The following is a 12,711-nucleotide window of genomic DNA, read 5'->3' on the forward strand; positions in this document are numbered from 1 at the left end:
CTCTATACCTTTTGTCGTCAACATCCTTACTATTTTCATTTTTGTCTAAATTCCCGTTAATGAACATTGGAATGTCGATTGACTTTACATCTCTATCTAAATTCTCGTCATGAGTCTATTAATATTTGAAATCACTATGGCAGATTGTTGATAATATTAAATAACTAGTCCAAATATTTCATATTTTTAAGAAAGAAAAATACTTGTAATAATTATCTAACAAAACATAAAATTTAAGCGGTATATCAATATTTTAAGAAATCTCCTGATAGAATCACCCGTCTCCTTTCCTTTTCCACTTCTAACCAAAAAAATATATATAGCGTATAAACCTTAATAAAATTGCAACGCAAAAAGCATATAACCGGTAATAATCTTATGACGTGTCACTCAATCGCTGGCTGAAAATCCACCACTAGCCATATCGTGCACCTTGTCTCTGCCTCGCAAAAAATTAAACGAATTTGGATAATAATAATAACAATAATTCGAAAAAAAGAAGAAAGAATATCCTCTCATCTCTATTCTGTGACGAGAACCTCAAGCCTTCAAGCCTGAAGCGTCTCGTACACAAACCTTCTCATCCATGGCGAAGACACTGATTTCTTCTCCATCATTCCTCGGTACTCCACTTCCTTCACTTCACCGTACTTTCTCCCCTAATCGCACCAGGCTTTTCACCAAAGTTCAATTCAGTTTCCACCAACTTCCTCCGATTCAATCCGTAAGTCATTCTGTTGACTTATCCGGAATCTTCGCTAGAGCCGAAGGTTTACTTTACACGCTCGCCGATGCTACTGTTGCGGCGGATGCGGCTGCTTCCACTGATGTTGCTGCGCAGAAGAACGGAGGTTGGTTCGGTTTTATTTCTGATGGAATGGAGTTTGTTCTCAAGGTAATTTTCATAACTCGTGTGCTCTTTAGTTTTTAGGTCATGTTTGGGTGAACGAGTTAATTAAGCTTTTATTATTATGTAGGTTTTATTTATAAGCTATTTTTATGATTAAGTTATATTGTTCTAATAAGCTATAAGGTGTAACTGTATTCATAATCTACACTGAATAATGAAACCAGCTTATGAATATGTTGAAAGCTCTTCCAAACAAGTTTTGTAAATGCTTATGCACTATGTAAGCTTGGATAAGCCATCAAAGCAAGCTCTTACTATATAAGGATTGCGTTGCATTTGTCAAGATTGAGAGCCTTCAAATTCACGGAACTTGTATTCTTGAGGCAGTTTAGCTTGCTTATATCTTAAGATACACTCCATCGTTGAGTTTTACTTAGCATTATGGTTTTAAATTGCGGTTGCAGATGCAGTTGCCCCTGTTGCTATTGTGACGCGCGTTGCAGTTGTTGCAGTGTGAATTTATTTTTTATTAGCATAGATATTACTATAATTTATTAGTTATCTTATACATCTCCTATCTCTTGTCTCTCATTTCATCTCTAAAATCTCATATCTATCTTCTCCTTATGAACTATCCATCCCTTTAAATATCTCTAGGTACGCAGAAATCTATGATACAAAGAAGGAGGCTAGAAAGATAGTTTTTGTGAACACTACATAGTTTGTTGCGGTCTAACACGGTGTGATGCAGCCATTGTGCCACTATGTTGTATTTCGTTATAATGTTATATTTATTGTGATTTACAATTGCGGTCTAATGCGGCTGCGGACACTACCACAACTGGAATATTGCTGGATCACGAGATGAAGTCTACAATTTTAAATCATGTTTAGAAGATTAAATAGTTGATTTTGAACGAACTTTACATGGGGATGATGTTAAGGCTGTTAAATTCTAGGTTACTTCTTATCCTGAATGATATTTTGTAGGGGAAGTGTTCAATGTTATGGACCAACTGTGAAATATATAACCTTTCTCTCTATGTCCCTCTCTGTATTTGGTCGCTTTCATGATTCTCCTTCCATTCCATACATCACTTTCTCTCATTTTATCACGATCTTGCCTAAAGTTATCTTACCTTTTGCAGTCCAAAGGTAGAGAATCTAAATCCCAACACCAATACATAGAAACCGGTAACAATTTGATAAAATTGAATAATTGAATGTAACCATATGTGTTGGTGTTGTGGATGTCAGATACCTGACACACATCGGATGCTTAACACACTTTTAATTTGAAGTGCCTGTTGTACTTAGATTGATGACTTACTATTTATTATCTGCCATTAATATGTAATTTAACCACAAAAGGAAAGTAAATCTACCTAATAAACGCTACATATTTCTGTAATATATTTTGGAGGGTTGGATTTTCTATTCAGAAATGTTTTGCTTCTTGTTACTCAAGTACTTGTGCTTTAGATTTCATGTCACTCTTTTCTTTTGTATTCAGGTGTTAAAGGATGGTTTGTCTTCCGTGCACGTGCCTTACTCATATGGATTTGCTATCATATTACTAACTGTTATTGTTAAGGCTGCTACACTTCCCTTGACAAAGCAACAGGTTAGTACAAATCACAGCAATTTCTTTTGGCAAATTTACTGAACTTTAAGTTGTGGTAACCTGTTTATTCGAAACATTATAAACAATCCATAAATGGATTTTTCTTTCAGCAATATAAAATTCAACACACACTATATCTCACTAAATGAAATTCTGACTTTATTTAGTACACGTAGGTTGAATCAACACTAGCTATGCAAAACCTTCAACCTAAAATTAAGGCCATTCAAGAAAGATATGCTGGCAATCAGGTAAGGGGTGTTGTTGTTTATTACTTATTAAGCATCCAATTTAATCTCAAGTAAATATTGATTTGTATCTTAAAATAATAGCATGGTTGTTTCTAAACACTTAATTCATTGCTCTCATTTTCAAGGAAAGAATACAACTTGAGACCTCAAGGCTTTATACTCAGGCTGGGGTTAACCCGTTGGCAGGTACATTTTTATCTTACTGTTGTCTTTATCATTTTCTTCTTCTCAACACTAATTCTGTATAATAATGCTTTGACATGCGATAATATGATTCCAAAACAGTTCCATAATCATAACTGGGATGTGCTTATAGAAGATGATTTCATTATTTTTGTATAGGTTGTTTACCAACTTTGGCTACTATTCCAGTCTGGATTGGTCTATACCAAGCTTTATCTAATGTGGCAAATGAGGTAATTAATGGAATAAACTATTGTAATTTGAGATTTTGATAGACAAATTTCAAATACATAATTTTCCCTAATTGTTGAAAACTTTTAATTTGAAGGGACTGTTAACAGAAGGTTTCTTATGGATCCCTTCTCTGGGTGGTCCCACTAGCATTGCTGCTAGACAAAGCGGATCCGGAATTTCTTGGCTTTTTCCGTTTGTGGTAAGTAAAGTTATCCTTTGCTCATAGGCAAAATAGTTATTTGCATTTCGCTATTTCTTTTCATTGTATTTGTGAATCCGGGGCTGCAACAAATACAATTTTCAGACATCACACTATTTACTCTTTCCTAGTCATGGTTCTTGAAACCATAAAACTCTAAATTGTATGGCCTACACTACAGTACAGTTGGTGATAAAAATTCTTTTCAAAGTTAAGTAGTTAGTAATGCAGCATTGTTTTAGGCGCTTGTCTGTGACATTATGTGCAGTTCCTTTCCAAGTTATGCATATGCACTACTGTCCCAGTTGGTCTTAGATTTCAGTAAATATGAGACTTGATTTATGCAGCATGGATGCAAGTTATCATAAAATAAAATAGTATATACCATATAAATATGAAATGCACTTCATTTGGTGATGCAAATTCTTTTACTAGTTATGAATTTAGCATTTGGGGGGGTGGGGTGTGCTCTATTCACCAGAACACGTTCTAAGGGAGCATTTAGGTAAACTGCTTAATTGAGCACGTTCTAAGGGAGCATTTAGGTAAACTGCTTAATTGAACATTTATTCACAAACGTTTGTTATATTTGAGCTATGTATAAGTTGTTTCTACCATAGAAGTGGAAATGAGAGTAAGTTACACTTAAGTTCTTTATGAGCTATTTCATTAGGAAAATAAGTTCTCGTATAGCCTATCCTAGAAAGCTTATGATAATTAATTGAAAACTACTGATCAAAGTATTCTAGTAAGATATGCCTAAGTACGCTCTTCCAAAGACTCCCCTAGAAAATCATTTTGCTTGTTACAATGGCCGTTACTACATCAATTAGTTGCTTTGTAATTTTATGGAGCTCAGTGTTTATTAGTTTTAGGAACTTGGAAAACAACATTATGTCTTGATGACTATAGTATTTCTTCTCTTTGGTTGATGCTCTTTTCCCAATTTCTCTTCTCAAGAAAATGTTTTCTTTTAATTTTTTTTTTGTTGGTGGTTGGGGGTTGTTAGATTTTACTTCCTTCTTTATATCCGCATGGATAATAGCATTTATTGTTCATAAATCATAATATAATGCTTTGAAGTTTATAAGTCATGATAACATAAAAGAATGCACAAAATGGAGTAATAATGGTGATGTTATAGATGGAAATTGCTTTGCTACTGCAGTCATTTATCAAAAGAAAATATGTGGTAAACTTTGTAAGTTGATTTTATGTTTTTGTTGTTGTTATACAATATCATAACAAACAACTGTTAATTGTTATGCAGGATGGCCATCCACCTTTGGGTTGGTATGACACTGCAGCATATCTTGTTTTACCTGTTCTTCTTATTGTTTCTCAATATGTTTCAATGGAAATCATGAAACCCCCTCAGGTGAGCATGTCAGTTATCCTTCTCTTTCAATTTTATTCTTACCAGGTAGTCCTAACTTGCTTTGTTTTTTTTACAGACAAATGATCCTAATCAAAAGAATACACTTCTTATTTTCAAGTTTCTCCCACTCATGATCGGCTACTTCTCATTATCTGTCCCATCAGGACTAACAATTTACTGGTTAGTATTTTACCAACTATATCAATGGACTCCTTTCTAGTTATTAAGTTCCTATTTTTGCCACGACTTCATACATTCTTTATCTGTTTTATTATGGGTTACAATTATATTTATCTTCTATTCTATAAACAATTCAAATTTGGTCAGAAAATCTACTTATTGTATCCATACAATAAACTCTTCTTTGTTTCAGAAACCATTTCCTTGATATGACTGCCTAATATGTAATGTGAGCTAAAACAACACTGTTTGTGTGCTGAGAAAAGAAACAATTTAGTTACTGATTGACTTTCTATTCCTTTTACTAGGTTTACAAATAATGTCCTTAGCACAGCTCAACAAGTATGGTTGCGCAAACTAGGAGGTGCAAAGCCCGCTGTTAATGAAAATGCTGGCGGAATTATAACTGCAGGACAAGCTAAGAGATCAGCTTCTAAGCCAGAAAAGGGTGGTGAAAGGTCAGTGTCTTATTTTACAAGTTGCAGCCTCGGTCTTTCAATCCCTCTTATGCTTATGACAAATTGGTGATCCACAGGTTTAGGCAGTTAAAAGAAGAGGAAAAGAAGAAAAAGCTAATCAAGGCACTCCCAGTGGAGGAAGTTCAGCCTTTGGCTTCTGCTTCTGCGTCCAATGATGGCTCAGATGTAGAAAACAACAAGGTAAATTTTCAACTTTCCTTGTCACAAATTGTATACTCTACCGAAGAACCCCAAGCTAATCAAACTTTATACAGGAACAAGAAGTTACAGAAGAATCGAACACTTCTAAAGTTAGCCAAGAGGTTCAAAGTTTTTCTAGGGAAAGAAGAAGTAAGCGTTCAAAGCGGAAGCCTGTTGCATGATAGTGGACCACATACATTTGTTTGTAGTTTATAGTAAGTTTTGTATATGTCAAACAGTTTGTATCATTTTTGGGTTGACAATTTTATTGAACATGTTATTTAATCATGCAAAATATCTTTTGTTTCATTTAAGTTCCACATGTTAGCAAAATAAAATTGTCCTTTAACATATTCTTACTTTCTTACAATCAAGATTTTCTTATTAGGAAATGACAACATATAACCATGAAAATCTATTTATAATATATTTAAACAACCTCCCAAACTATTTGATTGACATCTAATCATTTATTTCCCATGTAACATCAATTCCGCCATGTCATTGATATTCTAACGTGTCAATCTTGATATTGCATTGTTAATTTGCCACTATTCTCTTCCTCACTCACTCTCAATCTTTCTTTATCTATCCAAAAACAAAATAAAAAAATTATTCATCTTTTAAGTTAGACTTAATTGTAACTTTGATCTCTTTATTTTATTTTAAAGTTATTTTTTAAGTTTTTATTTTGGATTTTAGTCCCAAAAGAAATTAAAATTCAATAAGGATCAAAATCGTGATTTTTAAAACTTAAGGACCAAAATTAAAAATAAAATAAAATAGGAAAACCAAAATTCCAATTAAACTTCTAAACTAAAAATTCATTTATTCCAATTTATGTCAATTATTTATCGTATCTTTTTTAACTTTACCGTTATTCCATAATAACTGTTACACCTTAATTATTCTTTAATTTCCCTGCATTCTTTTTCTATTTTTCGTTCTTATAGTTAGTTTCTTTTTTACGTTTTTCTTATTGAGTTTTTGTTGGCCGATCTGTTGGACCTCTAATTGTTTAATCAATGGGCTATACATAGACCCCTATGAACTCTTTGTAAATCTAAGCATTTCATTAATCAATATTTTCACTTTCTCTCCTTTTGATTTTCGTTTCACAATGAAGAGGAATGTTTCCCTATAGTCATCTTAACTAGGGGTGGCAAAATGGATGGATTGTATGAATATGGATTGGATCGTTAATGGATGGATCAAAACAATCCATTATCCATTAACAATCCACTAAAAGTTTTTTAAAAATATCCAATCCAATCCATCCATTCAGAATAAAAATTCATCCAATCCATCCATTATCATATTTTTAGTGGATGGATATCCATCCATCCATTATCATATTTTTAGTGGATGGATATCCATCCATCCATTTCTTTTTTGAAAAAAATCACTTATTCTTTTGAAAAATTTATTTATTTTTTATTTTTTTTAATAAAACAATATCAACTTTTTTCGAGAAAAAACATTTTTTTCAAAAAAAAATATATTTTTGTATTTTCGAAAAAAATAATTTAAAAATTGTTTTTTTTTTCGAAAAAAAATATTTTTTTTATATTCGTAAAAAAATAAAATTTTCGAAAATAAAATCAAAATTTGGTATTTTTTAAAATTATTTTTAAATTTTTGGAAAAAAAACGATTTTTTGTATTTTCAAAAAAAAAAAATTTCGAAAAAAATAAATTTATTTTTATTTTTCAACAAAAAAGATTTTTTTTTGAAAAAAAAATTATTTTTTATTTTTCAAAAATAAATAAATTAATATTTGTTTTTTTTTAATTTTTAAAATTAGATAAAAAAATTCATTGGATCGTTAAAATGTGTTGGATGGATTGGATCAATCCATGCTTATAAATTAATGGATTGGATCAATCCATGCTTATAAATTGATGGATTGGATCAATCCATTAACTTAATTTTTTATGTAGTGGATGGATTGGATGGATTTTTTGATGGATATATTTTCTCTAAATGGATCCAATTGCCACCCCTAATCTTAACATGATATTAGTGGCAATAAATGCTCTGATTTTTTCTCCATTATCTTTTTTATTTTAACTAGCGTTCAGACGGGCACTCCCGTGCCCGTCTGCCCGCTTTTTTTAATGCGCACAGCAGAGAAAAATAAATATTTGTTATTCTTTTTATGAGGTTTCTACTATAGGTCGCATTAAAGCACAATATTATTACATTTTGAAAATGGTAAATAAAGATATTCAAAATTATATCGAAGCATGCAGAGTAATATTGATACTGTGCAATCAATGACATTCTTTAAGAGGAATGCCGAACATAAAATCTCTATTCGAAGTATTTTCTTTTTCTCTGTAATTGTTTTCCGTAGTAAAGAAAAAATGTAAGACTCTTAAATTAGAATTTTTTTAGAGAAAAAGATAGTAAAATTAATAGTAAGTTGTGTAATATAGCTTTTGCTTACCTTATAAAGATTTGAATCAATTCTTCGTACATCCCTTTATCAATGCGCTCTTGAGATTTAAAAAACTACAAATACATGACGAAATGTCATATTATAAAAGAAATACATTCAGAACATATGACTCGTTTGAATATAATATGGTTTATTGCGACACAAATAATACCTGGAGAATGTAGATACTTTGTTTTAGTCTAGATTTGGTAGAACAACAGTTATGACTTGTTTCTGAATTACCTGGATTTCTGTTAAATAAGGAAAACAATGGACTTAGTAAATATATATGGTTTTATTTACATAAACCACAAATAGCAGTTAAATTCATGCATTCAAAAATAAAAAACATCTTCATCCTTTGAGATATTATTTCTCTTTTCACCATTTTCCAAAGTTGTGTTTTATCTGTTATCACTGTGGAGCTCCAACCGATGGAGTAAATTTTCAAACGTTTGACCTGTTTCAATGAGGATGATAAAAATGTTACTGAAAGAGTGATGAAATTGCAAGATTTTTTTTATACGTATTACGGAAAAGATAAATACACCTTATTGTCGAGTTTGTCGATGGATGAAATACTTTGTTCATCCTTCCATGTGTTCCATTTATCTTCAAAGTCTGTTATCTAAAATTTATTGCATAAGAATAGTGAGAATAACTATCACCCCATTTATATCTAACATAAAAGCATAAAATAAATGATTAAGTATAACTTACTTTCATGTTGAAGCAAGTTTCAACATTCTTTCGTCTCAACTCCTTACATAATTGAAAGATTTCATCGTGTTCTAGTTTGGCTGTATATTAAAGCAAAAGAAAATTATATTTAGTTATTATATATCTATGATATAAATAATACAATATAAACATGGTATGTCGTGTAACCAAAATGGGAATCAACGTGTGAGAAATTTTTTCAATGTACTTAATAAATACCTGCGGGTGCGATAAAAGAATTTGTTTGTAGACTACATTTTTTGTGTAGTCACCATCTTCTCCTTTCAATTTTCCTTCCCTAGTTAAAACTCTTGTTGTAGTCTGTGAAACACCCCTGGATAAAGCCACATATAATTGTCCATGACTAAAAACATGTCGTGGAAGATATATTCAAACATTTGGAATGGTTTGTCCTTGTGATTTATTTATTGTAATTGTAAAACTTAGCCGCACAGGAAACTGCTTTCTACTAAGGACAAAAGGCAGACCATCACTTGCAGATGTTTTTATTTTAATTCTAGGCAAAAAAGCATGTTTTCCTGCGTTGCTTCCTGTTAGGATTTCCACATCCAACATATTCATAAATAAACCACGACATAATAACCGGGTCCCATTACACAATCCATATCTAGGATCTAGATTTCGTAATAACATTAATGGTGCACCCTTTTTTATCTTTAGAATATGTGGTGGCAAACTACCTTGTGCAATTGAGTTTAAGAATTCTTGCTGGTATAAATTATGATTATCTCCTTCAACCTCGTCAAACGATAACAAATTATGTTCTTCTCCTGGAAACTGATCGATAATCATATCATTCAATTTCTGGACATCATCATTTGTTGGTGTCAAAATAGCTCTTTGTACCATATATGGGGCATCCCAACCATGCAATTCTAAATTAGGAAAAATATGTTGGATAAGTACCTGTATGGAATGTTCACCTTCCCATGGGATTGCAATATGTAAAGGTAACCTCACCATGTCATCTGGTTTGGTAGGTTCAACACCATCACCAATGCGAATAAGAAATTCTACAAACTCTTGATCATGCAATGATCGCATATTTTGACGCAAACGCAAAATCTTGGTATGATTCCATAAATGAGACTGAACAATACACGCTGAAATCATTTGTGCCTTAGTACCTTTTCTTACAACAGGAAGAACTTGACGAAAATCCCCCCCCCCCCATGATCAGAACTTTTCCACCAAATGGAGCATTGTTGCTACAAATGTCTTGTAATGATCGATCCAAGGCTTCCAAACAATTTTTGTTTGTCATTGGTTTTCAATCCCAAATGATTGCGGCAGCAACTCTAATGAGATTTGCAAGATCCTTTTGCTTTTCAATACCACAAATGGAACTCGGTTGAATATCAATAGGGATCTTAAATCGAGAGTGTGCAGTCCTACCACCGGGTAATAATGTTGCAGCTATACCAGATGATGCAGTTGCTAAGACAATTTCTCCTCTACTTCTTAAACTTGCCATTAATGTTCTATACAAGAATGTTTTATGTAACACCCCGATAAAAATAAGATAATTATTTAATTTAAGTTAATATTATATTTATTAATTTAATTAAATAATTTGGAATATTATTGGATTATTATTATTATTATTATTGGATTTAGTATTGGAATATATATAAGTTGGAAATAAGAAAAAGAGTTCCATTTTGGTAAAAAGAGTTTTCACGTGAAAACAGAGAAGCGGCTCAAAAAGAGGAAAAGGGCAAAGAGGCAGAGCAAGAGGAAGAAGGTTGGAGAAGAGAAGAGCTTGAGGCTAAAGGATTGTCGGATTAACTCAGGTAAGGGGGGTTTATCATCGTTTAATGGGTATTATGGGTTAACATGTAATGGGTAGTGATGAACCATTGATTTGACCCTAATTGGGATGTTGAATGCTGAAAAATTGTGATGGATAAGTTGTGTTAAAACTGAAATTGAATCTGTAATTGGATGGGTAGTGATTTTCCGAAAACGTAGCTTTTTACGGAATTGGAATCGGAGGTCCGGAAGTCCTCCAACGGCGAAAAATGCGGAGAATTCTGCATTCTGCTTTGTGTTAGCGCAGGAACAGCTTTCTGTCTTGCGTTAACCGGTTAACCCAGGGTGTTAACCGGTTAACACTGTTGTGAATTATGAAATATTGCTATTTTGCTTGCGTTAACCGGTTAACCCAGGGCGTTAACCGGTTAACGCTGTCAAGTTTTGCCAGGAAGCGTGTTTTGGTCTGCGTTAACCGGTTAACCCAGGGCGTTAACCGGTTAACACTGTTGAAAAGTGGGAAAATTGGTATTTAAATGTTGTGTACATATTTGATGGTTGACCTATATCGGTATGTGATATAGTAGGGATCATTTCCCGTTGTTTTGAGTAGTATAGGTATTAGTAGAGTGTGCTAATACTGTGATTGATTAATTGGCATGACATGATATGATTATGTGATAAATATGCTGATGATGTGTGAAAATATGCATAATGTTGTGAATGTATATATTATGCATGTGTTGGTGAATGGACTGTTTTATGGCTTAGAGTGTGAGCATATGTCCATTGTGGATTGTTGTTGATGATGTTGCATTGCTAGGTGAATTAGCATGCATATTGTGGCCTTTATGGTGGTAGCTAATTCCCATGGTGAGGAATTAGTGAGTAAATCATTGTAGATTGTTGTTGATGTTTGCATGCTAGGTGATTAGCATGCATAGCATAACCCTTGGGGTGGTAGCTAATTCCCATGGTGAGGAATTAGTGAGTGAGTCACTAGGTCTCAAATGAGTGGGACTAGTGGGCTTGGTAGCCGTATCTGGATTTGATCGGTGAGGTTGAACTATATGTTCACGAATAGTCGGTACCGCATGCATGGAGTCTCATTGCATAATGTATGTATGGCGTATAATATGAATGGATGTATTCCAATATTATGCGTGTGTTTGTGTTGGCATTGAGTATGAGTATGAATTGTGTTGGCATTGAGTATGAGTATGAATTGTGTTGGTATTGAGTATGATATTTGAGTTGATGTGCCGTTACTGAATGTGTGATATGATTAGGGTGATTAATGTGTTATTTACTTAGCATTACATGATATTTTATAATGCTTTTTATATCGATTGAGGAACTCACCCTTACAACTATTTTTCAGGTAACGAGCAATGATTGAGTAGAAGCTAGTGCTTGGAGTCTAGTGTAGTCTCCTTAGTGGGTCATGCTCTGATAGATGTAACATCGGGACGGGATGTTTTACCTTGTTGAATAATTTTACATGTAATGTGTTACATGTTTTGCATGATTGATTTGATTTCTATCCGCTGCGTATTGTGCAAATGCTTTATGTTTTGAATTAATAAAAGAGCATGACAGTTATTATGGTGAATGGTGTGAAGTGGTTGTGTGACACCCTTAATTGCACCTTTACTCTGATGTATATAATTGTTGTTTTAATTAAATATTTGGGGTAATTAAGAAGGGTGTTACATTAGTGGTATCAGAGCATAGTCGGTCGAGTCGAGTCGTAATTATTCTGTTTCCCTGTACATGATAGGTGTTGTGTAACCCTATCAGTACTTATTGTTTTAGCTTGTTGGGTTTTCAGAATAGAGATGGCTGGAAGAGGTAGAGATGATGCTGCGATTGCTGAGGCTCTGGGTATGCTAGCTGGAGTACTTGGAGGGAATCCGAATGTTGTGGGAATGGGAACTGCTCGTCAACTGAGTGAGTTCCAAAAGAACAATCCTCCAATGTTCAAGGGAGCATACGATCCAGATGGTGCTCAGAAGTGGTTGAAGGAGATCGAGAGGATCTTCCGAGTGACTGAGTGTGCCGATAACCAGAAGGTCAGGTTCGGTACGCATATGCTGTCAGAAGAAGCAGATGATTGGTGGGTTGCTACCCGCACTGAGTTGGAATCTGCTGGGAATGCTGAGATCACTTGGGCTGTGTTCAGAGAGAGATTCCTGAGGAAGTATTTTCCAGAGGATGTCA

General features: G+C 33.4%; 2 protein-coding genes across 2 annotated transcripts; one reads left to right on the top strand and one right to left on the bottom strand.

Annotated features, from left to right (window-relative positions):
• The first annotated feature begins 400 nt into the window (after nt 1–400).
• Nucleotides 401–5,993, top strand: LOC127100375 (inner membrane protein PPF-1, chloroplastic). Its single transcript, NM_001426981.1, has 11 exons — nt 401–895; nt 2,364–2,474; nt 2,651–2,725; nt 2,851–2,911; nt 3,068–3,141; nt 3,237–3,341; nt 4,612–4,719; nt 4,796–4,899; nt 5,208–5,357; nt 5,435–5,558; nt 5,633–5,993. Exons 1-11 carry the CDS (start codon nt 587–589, stop codon nt 5,738–5,740), a joined length of 1,329 nt encoding a protein of 442 aa, NP_001413910.1. The 5' UTR covers nt 401–586; the 3' UTR covers nt 5,741–5,993.
• A 1,838-nt stretch (nt 5,994–7,831) lies between these two features.
• Nucleotides 7,832–9,852, bottom strand: LOC127104474 (uncharacterized). The gene is made up of 7 exons (XM_051041650.1): nt 9,323–9,852; nt 8,991–9,052; nt 8,719–8,798; nt 8,532–8,626; nt 8,171–8,249; nt 8,008–8,072; nt 7,832–7,895 (listed from the first exon to the last, which is right to left on the bottom strand). The coding sequence occupies exons 1-7, from the start codon at nt 9,850–9,852 to the stop codon at nt 7,832–7,834; spliced, it is 975 nt and encodes a 324-aa protein (XP_050897607.1).
• Nucleotides 9,853–12,711: the final 2,859 nt, after the last annotated feature.

The sequence above is a fragment of the Lathyrus oleraceus genome, chromosome 7 (genome assembly GCF_024323335.1).
Source record: "Lathyrus oleraceus cultivar Zhongwan6 chromosome 7, CAAS_Psat_ZW6_1.0, whole genome shotgun sequence".
Lineage (NCBI taxonomy): Eukaryota > Viridiplantae > Streptophyta > Magnoliopsida > Fabales > Fabaceae > Lathyrus > Lathyrus oleraceus.

What these genes read in the sequence shown, in the direction of transcription:
- LOC127100375 (NM_001426981.1), top strand. Translation starts at nt 587, where the DNA reads ATGGCGAAGACACTGATTTCTTCTCCATCATTCCTCGGTACTCCACTT. An exon ending in CTTGGCTTTTTCCGTTTGTG is followed by an intron (nt 3,342 to 4,611) that starts GTAAGTAAAGTT and finishes ATTGTTATGCAG; the next exon opens with GATGGCCATCCACCTTTGGG. An exon ending in CCAGAAAAGGGTGGTGAAAG is followed by an intron (nt 5,358 to 5,434) that starts GTCAGTGTCTTA and finishes GGTGATCCACAG; the next exon opens with GTTTAGGCAGTTAAAAGAAG.
- LOC127104474 (XM_051041650.1), bottom strand. Translation starts at nt 9,852, where the DNA reads ATGATTTCAGCGTGTATTGTTCAGTCTCATTTATGGAATCATACCAAG. An exon ending in AAGGTGTATTTATCTTTTCC is followed by an intron (nt 8,250 to 8,531) that starts GTAATACGTATA and finishes CTTATTTAACAG; the next exon opens with AAATCCAGGTAATTCAGAAA. An exon ending in TTGATTCAAATCTTTATAAG is followed by an intron (nt 7,896 to 8,007) that starts GTAAGCAAAAGC and finishes AAACAATTACAG; the next exon opens with AGAAAAAGAAAATACTTCGA.